This window comes from Bos indicus, chromosome 13, assembly GCF_029378745.1.
Source record: "Bos indicus isolate NIAB-ARS_2022 breed Sahiwal x Tharparkar chromosome 13, NIAB-ARS_B.indTharparkar_mat_pri_1.0, whole genome shotgun sequence".
Lineage (NCBI taxonomy): Eukaryota > Metazoa > Chordata > Mammalia > Artiodactyla > Bovidae > Bos > Bos indicus.
In genome coordinates, this window is record NC_091772.1 from 22,176,258 (window position 1) to 22,197,131 (window position 20,874).

Sequence of the window (20,874 nt, forward strand, 5' to 3'; positions counted from 1 at the left end):
CGAAACTATAATTCTCATAACTGTCCAGTCATTCAATACACAAAGTAAAGCAGGTCACCTTCAGGACATAAACACATTCTCATACATAAAAAAGAAGAGAAAGAAGAAAACAAGAGTTTATTTCAATTATGGCACTTGGCTTAGGAAATGTAAAACATCTTAGAAAAGCTACTTGTTACAGAAGTGGAATCTGAGCCGGGTAAAATCGGGTGACCTCCCGAGACCCCAGACCGAGCAGTGCGAGAGTGGGATGAAGCCTCCTGCCCCTGCGCACCGTTCTGTCCACCACAGGACAAGCTACGATACAGGCCATCTCGACAGCAGGGAGTCAGCCCAACATGAAAGGTCACCTTTCTGGGACTTCATTCTTTTTATCGTATGAAATTCTAACCTAAATGGAAAGAAATCAGTAAAATCTGGAATAAAGAAAAAGATGGCATCTCCAAATACAAACATTCTCTTTTTTCTCCATCTTACCAATAATAAGCATTGTTCTAAAGTCCCTTCCAATTTTCAGAATAGTATTTAAACAAATGTATGTGTTTAACTGAGGACACTAAAGGTTTTCATCAAACTGCTGTCATCACCATGAAAGTTACCTCCTTCTACAGACTCACTCAGCACCTCCTGACCAGGGCTCAGCACAGCATGCATTTCAAAGGGGACCCCAAATTTCAAAGCAACCAGGACCTCATGGATACTACTTCTTTGCCTCCCCACCAGAAAAGAAACTATCCTGGAGTGTTTCCACTTTCGGGTTTTTTTCTCTCTTTCAGCTATGCTTTAATGTCATTGAAACATATCAAAACAAAAATGGAAGGCTTTTCTTGAAGCCCTTGCATAACAGATTTTCATACTTTTTTTAAAACTTACATATATTTATATATGCAGTTCTAATTTTTCAGATATTAATATTTTGTACACCTAAAATTAATACAATTTTATACATCAATTATATCTCAATTTGTTTTAAAAATGGAGTGGAATGTGTGGAAAAAAAATATTAATTTGACCATTTCATTTATTCACCAAATATTTGCTGAGTGCTTATTCTAAGAGCTGGAGACAGAGTAATCATAGTAAACAAAACAGCCAATATCCCAGCCCTGGGTTCGATCCCTGGGTTGGGAAGATCCCCTGAAGAAGGAAAAGCTACCCAGTATTCTGGCCTGGAGAGTTTCATGGACTGTATAGTCCATGGGGTCGCAGAGTCAGACACGACTGAGCGACTTCCACTTTCACTATGGGCATCTATCCTAGTTAGGAGAGACAGACAAACACATAAACAAATAAATATATATCTCAGGTGATGTCAAGTGCTATGAATAAAGAGCAAAGAGTAAAGGGCCAGACAGAACGGGAAGCAGTGCTGTTTTATATCTGGTAGTTAGAGAGGGTCTCTCTGATCAAGTGATCCTGAGCAAAGATACGAAGAAAAATAGGTCTAGACAAGCCGATAGCTCAGGTGCAATGGGAGGGAGAGTCCAAGCTGGGGGCACATGCAGGTGCAAAGGTGGGTAAAAAGCAGGGAGACTGGGATGGGGAGAGAGGATGAGTGAACCAAGAAAAGCAGGAAATGGTTTAGGGCCGCAGTCGGGGCCCAGGTCGGAAGAGGGCCCTGTAGGCAACGGCAAGGATTTGGGTTTTATTCAGAACGAAATGGTAGCAGAAAAATGATGTGATCTAACTGGTATTAGATTTATGTGTTTCCTAAAGAACCTCATCCTTAGGAATCATCCTTAGGAATGCTCAGTGAGCTTGCAATGATTCTTAAAGACTAAAAACTGCTGAGTTTGACAGTACAGTAACTCATGTCAGGACATGTAACTCATGTTCTGGAGATACAGTCCAAAGCACCCTGAAGTGTATGCTTGGAATTCTCAGTGGATGCTGGATCCTAAAATTTGAATGGGTGAAAACATGTCTGCAAAGCAAAGAATGTGAACAGGAAAAAAAGTATGAAATTCCTGAAGGACCACAGAAAAGCAGGCTCAACAGAGAACAGCTGTTGCCAAAGCTGTGTGATGCATGTTACTTCTATTTTGGGGGAACCTTCAAACACCATCCAAAGGACAACCTTATTAAGCTTGTCACTGCCGGTGGGGGCCAGATCCTCATTAGAAAGGCCAAGCCAGACAGTGACGTGACTCAAACCATCAATACAGTCGCGTACCACGCCAAACCTGATTCTGATCAGCACTTCTGCACACAGTATATCATCTATGAGGACTTGTCTAATCATTGCCCAGAAAGGGTTCGGCAGGGCAAAGTCTGGATGGCTCCTTCCAGCTGGTTTATAGATTGTGTGATGTCCTTTGAGTTGCTCCCTCTTGACAACCGAACTCGCACAGTGTGATAACCTAGTGATTGCACTGTTTTCATCAGTCATATTTTTACAAATAGGTAGACTCATTCATCGGAGAAGGCAATGGCACCCCACTCCAGTACTCTTGCCTAGAAAATCCCATGGACAGAGGAGCCTGGTAGGCTGCAGTCCATGGGCTCACGAAGATTTGGACACGACTGAGCGACTTACCTTTCACTTTTCACTGTCATGCATTAGAGAAGGAAATGGCAACCCACTCCAGTGTTCTTGCCTGGAGAATCCCAGGGATGGGGGAGCCTGGTGGGCTGCCATCTATGGGGTCACACAGTGTTGGACATGACTGAAGCGACTTAGCAGCAAAGAGCCTCCAGCTGCCAGGTGGAGAACAGACCAAGGCAGAGAGAGGGCTGGTGGCTTGGGGTGGCAAGAACAGAAGCTGGAAACTCGTCTGGAAACTTCTGTGATGACTGGAGGCAGAGAGGGCAGCAGCTGAGATGGGGGAACGGTGGGGGCCCAGGGGAGGAGGTGGACCATGCAGTCAGATTCTGGATGTGTTTGTCCCAGGCAAGCTGGTAAGATCTGTTAATGGTTTGGATGTGGACGTGAGTAAAAGACAAGTGTGGAGGATAATTCCTAAGGATGTGAAGTTAGTATCTGGAATGTTGCAGTCGCTACTTAGCAACCCAGGAGGCCTGGAAAAGCAGCAGAATGTTGTGGAGAAGGTGAGGAGGCATTTTTGGACTTATTAGGTTAGATATGTCACTGATTGTTTGAATACAGACATAAGGTACCAATCAGTAGACTATGATTTGCTTCACTTAAAATTAGAAGCATATTCTCAGGTATCCCCAAATCTTTTTGAATTAACCTAGATACACTGTGGGTAAGCCACTGTGCTAATGTTATAAAAACTTACTGGTACATCTACACTTTTGCTTCATCCCTCAATATCAACTTCCCAAAATTGGAAATGTCACCAAACACAAGCCTTTTATCAGGTGACAATGACAGGTTATAAACATCTCCAAGAAGTCAGCGTTTCTTACAAGGCATTATTTAAGTTGTGGAGACACTCCTTCCTGCCAAAAACCTTCCTGCACCACCTTTCATGGAGTCTGATGTTCCTCCACTTTAAAAAATAAACGTGATTATTCTCTCTTAACCATGTGTTGCTGCTGCTGCTTAGTCACTTCAGTAGTGTCTGACTCTGTGCAATGCCATAGGTGGCAGATCACCAGGCTCCCCCATCCCTGTGTTACTCTTACTCAAATTCCATCTTAAATATAAGAACACTTACGTATACTTTCTTTCAATGGAGACATTTCTTATTCATTTTGGCATAGTGTAGGGTCTTCTTACTAGAAATAATTAGAAAGTAGTGGGCTTGAGAGGAGGAAGAGAAGATAAACCAACAACAGTGGGTTTTCGATGAGCCAACAGAATCGGAGACAAGTGCCAAACTCCTCCCTGGCATAGACGGAGCTGAGAAACCTGCAGGAGGGGGCTCAAACTCTCCTTATCTGCACGGATGAATCCAAGACCTGATCACAGACACAGGTGATGACTTCCCATTTGTCTCCAGTGCAGCCTCCTCCTCTGGACTCTAACTGCCTGCTCAATGCCTCCATTTGAATGTCTCATTGATGCACCACTTCTGTGTTCTGTTCTGTCTCTGAGAAACATTATTTTCCCAAAGCCCATTGGCATAGTTCACTTCCATTTAGCATTCACATCTCAGCTCAAATCTTCCTTCCCTGAGGAAGGCTCCCGTGACATCGAGGCCAGATGGAGTACCCCCTTGTGGCCCCCACATGCTCCCCTCCCAGCACTTACTCTGTTCATAATTATAGATTACTTGGGTAAGTATCTGCTCAATGTCAGGGTCCTCACCAGACTCCAAACCCCTTAGAGCAGATGCGTATCTCTGCTGCTCACTGCTATGTACACTGCCAGATCTGAGCTCTTGGCTGATGCACAAAAAGTGCTCAAACATTTGGTGATTAAATGAATGAATGCTGTGTTTGTGTGTTCAGACATGAAGTTAAAGGCTCCCCGATGAAGCAAAGACTCTAAGGTGCATCGCTTTTGGGAGAGACATCAGTTCTACTACCTTGAACTGAGAAAGTTAAATAAGGTTGATGGAAATTTGTTCTTGTATTTGCTTTGGGTTTTATTTATCTTACCAGGCATCAATATTATTCTGTACCTCTAGAGTCACAGAGGACATGGAAGGGAGAAATCAATAGCCCCAAGCCAAAAAAATAAAGTTACTGAATCCTTTGTTAGATAAGCAGACACTGAAAGAGGAGCTCTCACACATTTATCTTACCTACAAGAAAGAAACCCTAGTTCATAAACATTAGAAGCATAGAGGAAGGAGACTCTTAAAAACTTTCTACAAAGATCAAGCCAAAAAAAAAAGAAAAGTCAAACTCATAGAAACAGATAGCAGAACAGTAGTTGCCAGAGGCTGGGGGAAATAGGTAGAAATTGGTAAAAGGGTACACATTTTTAATACACAATGAATAAGGTACAAGAAGCTAAAGAATAACACAGTGACTATAGGTGATAACATTGTGCTGTATAAATGGAATTTGTTGACAGAGTAGAACTTAAGTGCTCTGGCCAAAGGAAAAAAAGAAGATATATTTGTGAGGTAATGGATATGTTAATTAACTAACTGGGGAGAATCCTTTCACAACATATCATATATCAAATCATCATGATGTACACTTAGAATATCTTACAATTTTATATGTCAACTATACCTCACTTTATCTGAAATTTAAAAAAGAAACATCTTTCTACCAAGCTAAGGCAAGTCTGAATGTACAATTTAAGATTATTGACTGCAATTGATTTTCTTCTCAAAGGGGTCTTTCCTATAAGTGCAAAAAATCAATTACTCAATTGCAAGAGATTTCATAGTTTCATCAGGTCCATAGTCACATTACTTTTCCCAAGATGTTAAACTCCTGCACTTCAAAATCTCCTGCCTTAGGGATTTCAGTGCTATGGCCTTTGGTTGTAATGGAAACTCAGTTTTCCTTTTGTTCTGTGTTCATTCCTCTCCCCCTCCCCACGGCACTCAAATGTGGCTGTACCTTAGTCATAACCTTTAATAACAGCTAGAGTAGTTTAACATCCAAAACAATTTCAACGACCGATTTCTAGACCTAAGCCATCAGCTTGGATCCAGAAAACAGAAGAATGTAAAGGACAAGGATAGTAATATAAGATACAAAGATTATTAACAATCAACAGTATTTTCCATTTTAAAAAAATCTCACATCCCAAGTACATACCCCATTTCTTTTTGGCAAGATCTAACTCTGTCTGCAACTGTATATGAATATTTAAACACATAAATTCATAGCACTCTCTTAGCCACTCAAATATAACCATAAGATTGATTTTCCTTAATGGAAATCAGATATGAACTCCACAGAACTCAAGTTTCCACTCTGGCTGTGTATATCCATCACATACAACTCCTGTGAAACAGATTCACGTAGCAGATCCCAAGACCCTGTTGTCATTAAAGATCCATTTTTAGTGAAAACAGTGAGGAAAGATAGGAAAAACAAGCATGCAAAAAATGCATATTATTAGTTTTTAAAAAAGACTCAACTTTCTAAACATAATTTTAAATGTTCAAACATATCCATGCCATGTTTGTGCAAAAGTGAAGAATTTGTTAAAGACACACTTGGGATACATTAAAAGAGACTTCTGAGAGTGGTTAATGTTTGATACCTCCTTCATCAGATGGTCTTGTTACCTCACTGCAGCATGAAAAGCTACGGTAAATCTCGGATATTTCTGATTTGTCATCTCCCAGACCTGTACCAAAAGTACTGCTCGAGTAAGACCGAGACCGTTGTCTCCTATAAAGATTCGCCTTTTCTATATTGGAAGGAAAATATTCATATTTGTGATTAAGTGACTTGAAGAACAAACAAACCAAAATAATTACTTAAAAATTTAACAAGAAAGAAAAATAATCCCTCATTAAATTGCAACCCCAAAGCTCAGGTATTATAAATTCTAGCCATCTATTCCCTAGCTTCAGCACATATTATCAACAACACAAATGACTTAATGATCATTCACACTCAGTTTGGTCTAAATTTTAAAGGAGAAATGAGGCATGGGAAGTTGACAAGAACTAAGAAAACACTGGCAAATTAGTAAATTTCTATCAAAAGTTTAGTTATAAATAGTTCTTTTCAAATATCACTAATGATACAGCATTTGTTGCCTTTTCTTTATTTTTAGAAAATTTGGGTGACAATTTGGCTGATTATGTGGATCAAATTACTATAAAAATATTAGAATTTCTACTTTGCCTTGGACTTTCAATTTTGTTAATGTTAACAATTAAACTTGGAGTCACAATTGGGGGCAGAGAAGGACCTAAATGATAGATCTATTTATATATTTTAAAAAGTCCCGTAACTGTCAAATCTTCAGTTTGCTAAATGCGGTCTGAAAGCCTACAAAGATCAACCCTTGCTATTGCTATACCCAAAAATCCAAACCATTTGGGTTTTACTTTTAATTATAAACATACAGTTGAAGTTAAAAGTCAAATAAACTTCCTATGTAAACTACAAATTTTGCATTTTATAAAAACTCAGAGATAAATTTTAAGGATACTTGAAAACCTATTTTAAGACGTTCACGATGCTATGTAGAAAGTCTCTCCTCTGTTTTATATAAAAGTCTTCAAAGAATTCCTTAAAGAACTATATCTTTAAAATGTTGTGCTTTTCATAAAACAAATCTTTATGTTAGCAGTTTAGTGCAGTCCAAATAGCTGCATTTCAAAGCCCAGAGAACTTCTAAAATCATATTCACTAATAAAAAGGAAGTGTAAGTAAGCTCTAGACACCTTTAAAATAAACCTAGAACTAATCTAGGATATATTAAAAAGCTCTTTTGTAAGTTTTGTTTTCATAAATGATTAGTGGCATATTAAATAACACAGCAACTCTCTTGGTTTTTCGAAGCCCAAACTTGAAAATTTACATTACACAGAAGGCACAATGAACCTGCAGAGCTCACAGCAGCTTCACTTTGAGGACAAAAGCCATGTAAATGGGGAGGAACTCAAAACGTAAGCAGTACCAGAAAGCATATGTAGACTCCTAGACTGAATATTGTCTTCCAGGGGATCAATGTCGAAGATGGAGCCAGGATCTGTGCGCCAAACTTTGAGGTCTTTTACCAAAGGAAGAAATCAACAAATCAAGAATGAGTTTAAAAAAAAAAAGTCAGCACCCAAGAGAGTCAAACAAAATCTGAAAAGGGGCATATCCAAAAAGCAAGCATGTAATATGTGCCAACCCACTGTGCAGCAGACTTCAGAGGAGAACGGAGGGATATTCACACTCACAGTGTGATTCACACTCACAGGATTTGCTAAAAAAACTTGCGATCAAATATAAGTTGTCTGGTTTATTCTTTGTTGACCTTCCACAGGGAGCCTGTGACTTATCACACATACACACCACACCACTCCCCACATCCCCAAACCCTCATCACTCATGCTCTCCACACACTGAAACAGGGAAAATGTTGGGTTAGAACTCCTGATTAAGGACATGCGAGTAATTTATAAGAGGCAACTAAAAGGTTTTTGTCTAAGAAAACAAAACAAAAATAAAAAAAATTATCTTCCTACAACAGAAACAAATGTTGAACAAATTGAAAAAAATCAGTATCTTTCCTTTGCTTTCTTAGCTTTTAGTACAAACCTTGCTCACTCTGTCACCATTCAACACTATGTTCCTAAGATTTTCCCTGGATGACAAGAAAGAACAGAAGGTTGAGGCTCCTTTCTCTCTGATTTGTGAGACTTTCAGACAGCTCTACTCTCCCAGTTCAGAAATAATATTCAAAAAAATATAAGCTACTCACATGGTAGAAACCATCAGAATCTCTCAGGCATGTCTATTTGACGTCAAAGGACCTATATGGTGTTACTTCTGTTCTGTTACCTATACAGACAATGTCTGCAGTACAATTATTGATCAGTACATAAGCTAAAAGTGAAAGTGAAAGATGCTCAGTTGTGTCCGACACTTTGCGACCCCATGGTCCGTCCATGGACTTCCCCAGGCAAGAATACTGGAGTGGGTAACCGTTCCCTTCTCCAGGGATCTTCCCAACCCAGGCATCGAAATCAGGTCTCCTGCATTGCAGGCAGATTCTTCATCATCTGAGCTACCAGGGAAGCCCACATAAGCTAAAGGGAAACAAAATAATTGCTTAATCTTCATTATCACCTATGTCTGATATTTGGGCTGCCTCTTTGCGTAGCAAGTAGGAACACTCAAGACCAGAAGGTTATTAAAGACAGAGAATGTCCAACTACAGAACGAATTTGCAACACCACCTGGCAAAGGCCATGAATTCCCTCCAACGTGGTGCAAACAACAACACTCTGCCTTTGGTCCACTTTCACCTGGGCACCATGTCATGCATTTGAGGAGGGGTCTGATGAGTAAGGAAGTGAATTCCATTAATAAAAACAGGGATCTTTTTGACTGTGCAGACCTGCCAAGCAGGCCAGTCAGCTTACCAACAATGATTCCAGGTCTCCTGTCCATCTCCACGATGTGAGGATGGACACCTTTATAGGCAGCATCGCTGACGACCTGGGTGTTCCTTCTCACTCGCTCTGTCACAGGGTCATCCACAACAGGAGTAAAGCCCCTTCCCTTTGTCTTTTCAAAATCTTCATGATATTTCACCTGAAAGAGGGAAAAACCATAGTAACTCCACTGAAATTTCCTGAATGCGATACAGCTCACAAAATTTGAGTATAAAGAAAGTTACTATACCAGCTGCATCTAGATTATTTTCTACATAAATGTATTTTTTCCGGTTATTCCAAAAATAATTTATGAAATTTCAGTTTCCTAGCATCAGAAATCAAGTGCTGATATTTTCACAATGCTTTCCATCATTGCAGTTAGCAGCTCTTTTAATATATAAGCTTGTATATAAGTAAGAAGTATTGAAAGATTTATTTTTCAAATCCTAGTTACTTTCTAAAATGTACTCACTTAGGTATAAGTTAATTTCCTATCTCTTAAACTTTAGTATGCAATAAAATGATAAGCTATTTCTATACTATTATTTAAGAAAGCAATATTATTTAAAATTCAATTAAGAGAGCAAGTTACATATAACTACATATATAATGTTTGTATATAGTTACAAAAACATATACTTCAAAACACGTGTTTTTTGCATTCTGAAATTAGGTTAGGGTGATGGTTGTTTAACTCTGTAAATTATACTAGAAACTACTTTGTATACTTTAAATGGGTGAGCTTTATGGTATATAAAATATATCTCATGAGACTGTTTTTTAAAAAAATACATATTTTCATATTCTTTAAACATGTAAACACACCAAACTCCATCTTAATATTAATTGAAAAAAAAAGTCCAAGCAAGTATCTTCCATAAAAAGCATTTATAGTAGCAGTCACGTTAGAAATAAAAACACACCCCAAAAAATCACCGAGAAAAATTATTTTATTAGACTAAATATTTCCCGTACATTTCAGTAAGATTAGAAAGTTCCCCCCAAAGGATGGGCCCATGGGCCTTTCCATGCTTTGTTAGTTATCCAGATTAACAGTGAACAACGCCATCGGTGCACGGGGTGGTGCCACTCCTTAGTACGTTTTAGTCACGGATGGAGGACCTGTTGGACCCTACCATTGAAATACGATTTTGAACTTCTTTGACATGTCTGAGACCAGGTGTATCTAAAATCAGACTTGGTCTACCTTTCATCTGTTTCTGGTCCTGGGTATATTTTACCTGCAAAGTAAATAACAGAGCATACTTCACAAAAAGACAACTATAATTTAAAAATTACCTAAGTTTTTCAAGCTTTCCAAATGAGTGAGGCATATACAACATATTCTGAATTACTTCCCAGGTAACTTATTTAGTGAATTGCATTTCCTTCTAGAATAATGAGCTAAAATTTTACTCTTGATGGTCTCCTTTAAAGGCTACAGCAAAGATGACCGAAATCTCTCTACAAACTGAATACAAATGTGTAAGTGACCAACATCCACTAACCATGAGTCTGTAAAAGTGGGAAATACTTTATCAATAGGGAAAATCCAAAACTAAATGGAACCTAAATTTCTTTTTCTGTTTCTCTATTTCCCCTTTTTCTGCCATAACACTGTGGAAGCATGCACAACACACATACCTCTATCAATATTTCCTTTTATTTGACCAGAGCAGATGGTAAGAATCATTAGGTATCCACCTTAGGTTCCCTCTAAACAGCCACAGCTTAAAGGTAATTTGTGTTGAATACAGTCAGCATCTCTGGGCAGAAATGCCACTAGAGAGCTGCGCAGTTTAAAATCTAAATGCTGATTCCCAGGCATAAAGCTCTTTCTGACATCTGACTATCAGAACATTGCTTTTTGTGAGGCTGATTCTGTGTAAGATCAGGATACGGATTATTGCAGACATGAGGGGATATGTGCACTCAGAACAGAAGCCCTGGTATTTCCTGAGAGAAGGTATACTCCCCAAATAAGACCCTGACATGCAACACAGAACTTCAATGAGTAACCGATTTCTGTGTTAAATATTAAAGACTGTTTTTTCCTCTAAGTCCTTACTTTGGAGTAATGATTCATTTCTTATTTTGTTTTGCAGAGAGGACTTAACAATCAACATTCAATGGAATACATCTGTAAAATGATAATTGTTTAACTTATACATCAAAGACTACCACTTTCAAAGACACTGGCTAAAATAACATGACTCATTGTTTAAATGAACATAATTCAGTTTAAAATGAAACTTTAAATATAAGTGTTGGTCACATCTGGAAACATCAGTAGGGTTCAGGACAATGTAAAGTTAGACAGTGGCGGCTTTCAGATGTCATCTGAAATAACACATGTACTTTCTGCATATCTTACAAAAGCTTCTTGGTCTGCAAATAAATAATAAAGAACATGTCCTTCATGATAGCACCAAGTGAATAAAACAACTTGCCGAACTAATATTTTCTTGATTCTTCTTTACTCTTTCCATTTCAGGAGTTACACTTAAAGCTGTAGCTCTTCCCATCTGAGATTTATAATAAACCTATCATTTTGGAAAACAAAAAACAGAGCACTGTGAATCAATTCAACTAAACAAGACTCTCATAGTACTTATTTTAAAGAGCTAAGCAAGGATAGGAAGCTGCGGGGGTGGGAAAAAAAGGAGGCTAGCAGAGGGCTTTGTTGTTGTTTACTCACTAAGTCATGACCGGCACTTTGCGACCTGATCGACTGTAGCCCGCCAGGCTCCTCTGTCCATGGATTTTTTTTTCCAGGCAAGAATACTGGAGTGGGGTGCCATTTCCTTCTCCAGGGGACCTTCCCAGACCACGGATTGAAACAGTGTTTCTTGCATTGGGAGGCAGATTCTTTACCACTGACCCATCAGAGGTCTAGTCATATTTAAAATGCTTGCATCTTAAATCATTCTATTTTAATTCATCCTATGGCAGAGAATCACTGTGAATGTACTCATTATATGGGTGTACCGTCAGTAAGGCTATAATAAGCATTTCATCACAAAGGAGTAAGGTAAGAAATATCTTCACGGATGTTACTTTAAGATATTCTTACCCATATAGAAGGCTGCTGGACCATTATGGTTTCTTAGTAATTAACTGTGGCAGAATTTTGGCCATGATGCCTAAGCAGTAAACATGGTGATCCATAAGGCCAGCATGCTCCCCAGTGCTCCATCCCTCCTTCTCCAGAACCATGTTCCCTTTAGAGAGTAATGGAGTTACATCAACTGTGACTCTGAATACATCAGGAGAAGGTGAGTATCTACTTCTCCAAAATACAGTTGTCAGGGACAATGCCAAACAATAAACTGCCTTCCCTTTATAATCTGGCCAAAGGACTTTAAAGGTTTAAAGAATAAAAGATTTCTTTGTATCTAACAGATTTTCAAATTTCCTCTTCCAAAGAACACAATTTATTATTAATGACTTCAGAAAAAGGATTCTCTCAGGGACTTTCCTGGTGGTCTAATGCTTAAGACTCCATGCTTCCAATGCAGGGGGCATGGGTTTGATCCCTGTTTGGTGAACTAAGATCCCACATGCTGCATAATGCAACTGAAAAATAAGAGTAAGTTTTTAAAAAAATTTTAAAAGAAAATAAAAAAGTACTCTCTCAGCAAACTGCATCCATGGATTACATAACAGAAAGGAGTTAGAACAGGCCAAGAATTGGTGTCTGAGTAAAACTTGACAGCCCTGAACCAGTGCCCTGAAAATGGACCTGTTTCATATGACCTATTCAGCCAGGCACACTTCATAATTTTTTCCCAGCATCATCCAAAAATAAAGTGATGATAGCTATGAGTGGAAATGGGGTTGGACAGGCTACAGAACAAGAATACATTTATTAATACATTTGGAGAAAAGGGAGTGGGAACGCTTATTGTAGAGCCAAGATGCCAAAAACTGCCATGGCATCCCTTTGGAGAATCACTGAAACTGCAAGCACGAAGAGCAGATAAGAGGGATATACAGTAACCTGCAGACAAAAATCACCTTGCAGTCACTAGGAACTCTGAGCAGGGCGTGCCTGACTGGACCCACAATGCCTAACACCCTGAAAACTTTCCAGTAAATTGACAGTCAATTGAGAGCAAAGGCAATCAACTCAAGGTCATGAAAACTTTGTAAACACAATCCCTTCATTGGCATGTTGACAATATGTTTGCTTTCTTAAGAAAAAAGTGACTAAGATCACACATTGCTGAGGTTCTTCTGGTTTTCTTTCACTCTCTTCAGCTCTGGTGGATCAGAAATTGCAGTCGCCTGTTTAATCTCTCCTCTGTATTTTACCTGTGGAGGATTAATATGAATTTTAATAAATAGCAGAATGGTCTCCAACCAAATATCAACAGAGGATAAGCCTCAAAATTAACCCTATTTTTTACATAATTTTTCCCACAGTAGGTGTGTGTCAGCCTTTCAGTTCAAATCTACATCTGGCTTTGGATTCTTCTGACTTGGCAAGCACCAAGTGCTGGTTGTACTTCTTAAAAATGATTTTTAATAAATATTTCTGTGTTCAATACCAAAACCAATTGCAAAGACCACGACTAAATGTAATAGAAATAGAAGGGGAAGACACTGTAATGAAATCATTATAAGGGATATCCTTGCTGGTTCAGTAGTTAAGACACCATGGTGTCCGGTGGCCACATGTTAGTTCCCTGGCCAGGGAACTAAGATCCTGCATGCTGTGCGTGGACAGAAAATAGGGAGAAAAAAAAATTAAAACTAAAAAAAAAAAAATCATTAAAAGAGAACTATAGTGAAGTAGTCATGGCAGCCTGGGAAGGCCATTTACTCCTATTCTGATCCTGGAGCCTCCATCTTCAAAAGAAGCCTAAGACCCCTCACTCATACCACTATCAGGGAAACTGTAAGGATAAAGCAGTATTCAGCCTGATTTCCTCCTCCATCTGGGAGAAGTCACTCTTAAATTTTAAAGTGTCTCAAAATTATCTGGTTCAGAAGAAGAAGGTTATTGTTTATAACGGTAAAAATTCCATAAAATGGTCCAAAAAATGGGGAAAATAACCATTAGGGGACACATTTGAAAGAGATTTCTGAATTCAGAGAGGCCTGGGTTCAAATCCCAGCCCTGCTGTCACAAACCATGGGTTCTTGCATGTCCTCTGACTTCTCAAGACTCAGTTTCCCACACTTACAAACCAGAGCAATAAATCAGGCCTACCCCACTGAATCACATAACGCATTTAGCACAGGGTCCACAGCCGGGGGACCTCATGATTATTAACTACCCTTGCTTTACTAGCAACAGATCACTGAATGACTGATGTTTTCTGTTTTATTTATAAGGTTCCCTGCCAGGACATTACGTCTCAGAACCCCAGTCAATTCAGGTCTTCCTTTGCCTTATGCCAATAGACAACTTTCTCTCTTCTCAGACTGACAACATACCCACTATGCTGCTCTCCAGCTCTTTAGATTTGGATGTAGTTTCAGAGATTTACCATCTAAACTATGAGGCCCATGAAGATAGGAAGGGGTCTTATCTATCTCTGTGTACCAGTGACCAGGATAATGCCTGCCACATTGCTTAATGAAGAGTTCTTCAATAGGGACTTCCCTGGTGGTTGAATGGTTGGAACTCTGCCTTCCAATGCAGGGGGTACAGGTTCAATCCCTAGTCAGGGAGCTAGGATCCCATATGCCTCATAGCCAACCAAGCAGAACGTAAAACAGAAGCAATATTGTAACAAATTCAATAAAGACTTTGAAAAACGGTCCACATAAAAAAAATATTTTAAAAAAAGATTTCTTGAATAAATAAGCATGGCCGAATAGTAGCAAAGCAGTTCCCAACTTCCTGGACTCTCACAAGGGTGCCACAGTCCACACACCTCAGTATGGGATAGTAGAAAAGAAGTGACCAAGATGTAGAGTGTCTAATGCTTTTCAGAAAGCATTGTAAAGAATAAAAATAGCTAATGTTTGGTAAAATATAAGAGCAAAACAGAAACAACTTGCCGTGCTCAGCTGCTCCTGGTTTCTCCTCACTCTCTCTATCTCGGGCGTCATGCTCACAGGAGTTGCTCTGTCACACGGCTCTTTGTACCTGAGCTGGGAGACAAACGCAAGATGGTGTGAGGTTACCGGAAGGAAGAGTGAGCTAACACAGCAACTGGTGAAAAGAAACGTCACACAGCACTCATTAGCTGACATCTTTGCTAGGATTTTACAGCGAAAGATGCTTTGCTAATAGATGTCATCATCACAGTGATCCTGGAACTAAGCTTTTCCTTGCCCAAATGTTTTGAATTATACCTGGGGTTGTTTTTCTTCAAACTGTATTATTTCTTGGTGGCCTCTCTGAGTTTGAGCCTATCAGTAATGATAAATGACCACTTCTGTGAGTTCATTTCTTCACAGTACTAAAATGACATTACCAAATGACCATTTTATATTTACATTTAAAAATAAAAATTCTGGATTCATCACTAGAAAGAAGGGTTATGCCAGTCCTATGCCTTCACCTCAGTGATCAGTTGTCACTATAAAAAGAAACCCTGAACCTCCTTCTTCACCAAGTTCCAACATTGGAAAGCCATGCTCTGACCAGCATTGTGGAGATATTTCTTTTTAAAAAAACATTTATTTATTCATTTGACTGCACCAAGTCTTGGTAGTTGCAAATGGAATCTTTAGTTTCATCAAGTATGAATTTAGTTTTCTGACCAGAGATGGAACCCTGGCCCCGTGCAGTGGGAAAGTGGAGCCTTAGCCACTGGATCACCAGGGAAGTCCCATCATGGAGATACTTCTGACCTACTGCCGGAGTAGGGGATCAGAGTCCAACATTTGTGGTCAGCTTTCCCAGTAATTCCACCACATTCCAGGAAATAAATGAGGATCCAACACAGGGAGATAGAAAGCATGTCCACCAAATGAATTTCTGACAGGTAAAAGGAAAACTAGAGGTTACAATTCCATTATGAAGAACTCCACAGGGACAGTCTTAATGAGTTTTTGGAGCTTAAACTTAGTGTGAAGGAATTTTTTCTTTTTTTTTTTTGCAAGACATCACAAGGCCTGCAGATAAAATGGACTTGAGATGTACACCCTCAGAAGTGCATGTGCAAGTGAACAGATATCTGATAAGCCTGGAAAATAAATGACAAAGGGTCAGGCTCTTGCCGTGCGACTTCTTTCTCTGTACCATGGCACGCAGTTTGAGAGTTTAGGCAGATTCTGTGTCGGATAATTGCCTAAAGTGAGGAAAGGTCCAAAGTAATCTTTGTTGATGGCAGGATACAAAGAAAGATGACTCTGGGTAGAGTTCAGAGGAGAAACATTTGCGGAACAGCATCACTGATGTAGAGAAATTGTTGCAGCCGATTTCTAGTGGATGTCAGTTTGGGGGCATAAATTTGATATGGAGACGCTTCATGTATTGCATTCACCAACTCACAAACATGCTGAGTGCTTTACAGGCAATATCTCACTTAATATTCTAGTCCCTGTTTTAAAGATGAGGAGAATGAGGCTTGGAAAGGTTGGTGGCTTAGGAAGGATATTCAGCAAGTAAGGTCTGGATCTAGGATCAAACCAACAGTCCAGAGCCCACATTGTTCTCCACTCCAGAGTTATTCAAATTTCAATCATGTATACACCACTTACCATAAGACATGCAAGGTATCACCTGAGCTGTGATTTCTAGTATTTTTTACTGAGCTGTGATTTCTAGTATTTTTTACTGAGCTGTGATTTCTAGTATTTTTTAATTAAATTAACTCCTTATTCTCAAATAGTTATTTAAGGGAGTGTTATGCGTCTATGATAAATTGGAAACTAGTAAACGCTTATTTAATTTTTGGAGGATAATTGCTTTACAAGGTTGTGTTGGTTTCTGCTGTGCAACAGTATGCATCATCTACATGTAACATATATCCCCTCCCTCTGAAGCCTCCCTCCCAATCCTCATCCCACACTTCTAGCTCATCACTGAGCTGAGCTTCCTGTGCAACTCTTCTTTCACAAAAAGGGACCTATTATGACAGTCTCTAGGCCACACTGAGTGAAGCCAGTTGGAGAAAGACAAATATCATATGATATCACTTATAAGTGGAATATAAAAAATGGCACAAATAAACCTATTTACAAAAGAGAAATAGAATCACGGATGTAGAAGACAAACTTATAGTTACCAAAGGTGGGGGGAAGGATAAATTGAGAGATTGTGAATGGCATATACATACTACTATATATAAAATAGATAACTAATAAGCACCTATTGCATAGCACAGGGAACTCTACTCAATTCTCTGTAAGGACCCATATGGGGAAAGAATCTGAAAAAGAGTGGGTATATGTATAACTGATATACTTTGTTGTACAGCAGAAGTAAGTCAACTTTACTCCTATAACATTAACATTTTTTTAAAAAAGAACACATTTACGCAATTTAACTCATAAGTCAAGGTCTGAGCATAGGCAGGCCATCTGAACCAGGCACAATGGCACTGCCGGCAGCCTCCTCATGGCCTGAATTATGCTTTCTCTCTCCACCATCTCTCTCCTGCCATCCTCTACCCCAAGGACTCATCACACTAAACTTTCCCCTCTTTGAACAGATCTCAGATCATGAACACATTCAGTTTGCACTGCCAGGAGGGCCCTTCCTCATGAAATCCATCCCAAACTTTTATTAATTCTTTAAAAGCTAGCTCAAATGTTACTCTTTCCAAAGGTTTTCCTCTCTCTCACTAACATAGCCTTTCTTCTCTGCATTTCCCCAGCACTTTGAATATAGAGTTATTATTTCACATTAAATGAGATATTGCATGTAAAGAACCCCCAAAGGTAGGAAGCACTCAACAGATATTAATTATTTTAGAGCACTTAATGCACAATCTTTATTTATCCCCACAACTGTTTCTCCTAGAGACCTTGAGAATACACACAGCCTCTAACCTTAAGGTGTATCTCACTCATCTTTGAATGCCCCAAGAACAAGAACAGAGTAGGCATTCAACACAATGTTCTTTAATAAGCAAACGCGCATGCTTGATGTAATGCTAGCCCAACACAAAGATGTGTGAACTCTTATCTCCATCTTTCAGGAACTGGCCTTCCTACAATGGTATTCATTCTAATTCATTCTACTGTGCAAGTGCCATGCCCACAGAAAACAATACTTAAAGAAACATGATCACACATTGCTGATGTTCTTCTGGTTTTCTTTAACTCTCTTGAGTTCTGGTGGATCTGAAATGGCTGTTGCATGTTTCACCTCTTCTTTGTATTTTACCTGCATGATTTATTAAAAAAAAAAAAAAAGTGAATCTTATTCAACATAAGTTTTAAAAAATAGTTAAGAATTCTTCATTTTTAACTATTACATAGCCTATTTTTTAATTCCAATATTAATTTTCCTTCAATGACAACACACATTTTTATTTCATCTGGTGCTTTCAGGATTCCTTTATCTTAAAGTACAAACAAACCCATATCTATTCACCTATCCATCACTGCAGAGTTTTTTTTAACTAAAATAAGCATATACTGCTTATAAAAATAAATTTTATCATCAGGCAGATGCACCAAAAATTTTGGAAATTATCTTAGTAATTCATTATTTTTCTATAATAAAAGCAATTTCTATTTATTATTTGTGTACTTAGCATGTCTTTAAAGGCAAGAGTCAAACTGAGTTAGCTACTAAGTCTTGAAAACACTGCTTATCTGACTGAGAGTACACAAATAATCTAGAATAAGAAAAAAAAATAAAAGAAGAGAAAGAGGAAAGTGGGAGGAAATATGTACAAGCAGATGCCATTGAGTGCTGATCACTATAGAAGGGCCAGTAGCAGAAAGTCAGGAAGTGTCTTCTACCACACAGTCATGTTATGTGAAGCCTGCCTATATCCTGGCATTCACAACAGTCAAAAGCTCCTCAGTCTAGTCTACTTAGAGGAAGATCAACCAGATAAATGACAACACCGGCACACAGTTATGCCCAGGACAAGCCCTTTAAACTTTATAAAATGATTAGTGATGCTATCATATCACATGGTATTTTAATATGTCTAAAATGCACAGAAGATTGTAACTGAGATAAAGGACACGTATATACATATAAATATGGACATATCAGCTAGACTTAAGTGCCATATGTTGAAATTTAGCAAAGACTTAGATCTATGCAAAAGACGTTTTAGAAATCACTTGGTAATGTTTAAAATGATTAAGGCTGAAATTCATGCTGAGTCATGAAGAAAGTGAAAGTGAATTCGCTCAGTCCTGTCCAACTCTGCGACCCCATGGAGTGTAGCCCACCAGGATCCGGTGTCCATGGGGTTTTCCAAGCAATAGTACTGGAGTGGGTTGCCATTTCCTTCTCCAGGGGATCTTCCCGACCCAGGGATCGAACCCGGGTCTCCCGCACTCTAGGCAGACGCTTTTACCATCTGAGCCACCAGGGAAGTCCTCAATACCTAAATATCTTCACTATTATCTATGTTTTAGCATCTGTACATTTCATATGTGATATGAATAACACCGCCAATATTAGGCCAGATCCAAACAGTTAAATTAAGAGTACACTGAGACAGACTGTCTCAGAGTAGGACTCCAAAATAGTTCTTAAGAGAGAAAAGTAATACTCAAAAGGCTCGTACTCTGGAGGTGGAAAATGTCAAGATCTTTAAATGTTAGAGAATCCTACCTTGGTTTGACAGATCTTGCTAATCTTGAAAGGGCAACTTTCCATTTGAATACTAAGCAGGAGTTTATGGCCCAGGCTCATAGAGATACAGAACTATGCGTTTATTGTTTGCTAGAAGAGGCAGGGGGATGCCGGGAGAAGAAATGATAGACTGTGTGATTTTCCTAGGGTGAGACGCTAAACACGATTAAAGATGAACATTTTTGTTTTTCATACGACTCCAAACTAATCAAAATGGCACAGTCATTTCGCTGTAGGCAATAGAATTGTGCAGTACAGAGCATTTATAACATTATACCCCAGTACACGGATGGGTACATTTCAGATGTTATCATTTGGAAGGGAAGGAAACGACCACTGTACATTTCTCAGCTGAACTAATTTCTCTGCCAGGCTCAAGTGTTGCCTGATACAGACTCCTGCCATGGCGGATCGGCACTCTCGCTGCCAGGTCCCCTTCCCTATGCTTTCTTCAGGAAATCAGATTCCTTCACTGTACAGGGCTCTGAGTGCACTCGCATTCTGCAGGTTTTCTGCAAGTTCATTTTCTGTAAGTTTGTTGACTACAGCGCTCCCTTACCTCTCCTACTCTGTGTCCACAAATGCCAGTGCACACATACTCTAGGATGCCAGGTAACCACCGGAGCTCCTGACAAAGGCGTTTAATCCAGGCAGTTCGACTTGGATGACTTAAAGAAACTCTGCCTCCAAGGGTGAAGGTGAAGAGAAACGTCCGGGAAGGAGATGTAAGGAAAGAACCCTCAACAAGAAACTAAACAGCAAGCTCCTCACATCCTCGATGTGGAACCTAAGGATGTGGAGGCCCAACAGTGAGGGACGTGGGCATCTGCAGATGTTGGTGTGAGTATGTGCGAATGACTCTGTGTGTGTGTGTGTGTGTGTGTGTGTGTGTGTGTGTGTGTGTGTGTGTGTGGCGGGGGCGGGGGGCGGGGCTCCTGCAACCACTCCCTGTGGACACGGAGGGATGACTGTATAACAACTATTACCAAATACACCTATTGGTAAGGGTAGCAATGATCCATTCTAAATGTCAAGTGCTGAGTGAAGTTTTTAATCCATAACATTAAACACCTCCTCTACCCTTCCCCCAAGTTCAAAGGGCACTGGGGAGGGGGGCAGTAATTTATTTTACAAATTATAATGAAGGTGTGTGCTTTTCTTTGCTGGAAGCTCAAAGAAGTAGAAGGTAAATGGGGCCTTTGAAACCTTCTCTTGAGC

At 39.3% G+C, this 20,874-nt stretch overlaps 1 protein-coding gene and 1 pseudogene across 3 annotated transcripts in view; one reads left to right on the forward strand and one right to left on the reverse strand.

The window, feature by feature from the left end:
* Positions 1-20,874, reverse strand: part of NEBL (nebulette) — a 376,594-nt gene that overhangs the window by 26,353 nt on the left and 329,367 nt on the right. Inside the window, exons 19-26 of one of the 3 annotated variants that reach the window (XM_019973022.2) lie at positions 18,127-18,219; positions 14,940-15,032; positions 13,149-13,241; positions 11,378-11,470; positions 10,064-10,168; positions 8,913-9,084; positions 7,457-7,549; positions 6,083-6,232 (exon numbers count right to left, since the gene is read on the reverse strand). In XM_019973022.2, coding sequence (XP_019828581.2) covers positions 6,083-6,232; positions 7,457-7,549; positions 8,913-9,084; positions 10,064-10,168; positions 11,378-11,470; positions 13,149-13,241; positions 14,940-15,032; positions 18,127-18,219 — 892 coding nt within the window. The remainder of the gene's footprint in view (positions 1-6,082; positions 6,233-7,456; positions 7,550-8,912; positions 9,085-10,063; positions 10,169-11,377; positions 11,471-13,148; positions 13,242-14,939; positions 15,033-18,126; positions 18,220-20,874) is intronic. The other 2 variants (XM_070800806.1, XM_070800807.1) reach the window with 2 other exon arrangements.
* On the forward strand, positions 1,746-2,356 carry LOC109567929 (BRCA1-associated RING domain protein 1 pseudogene; annotated as a pseudogene).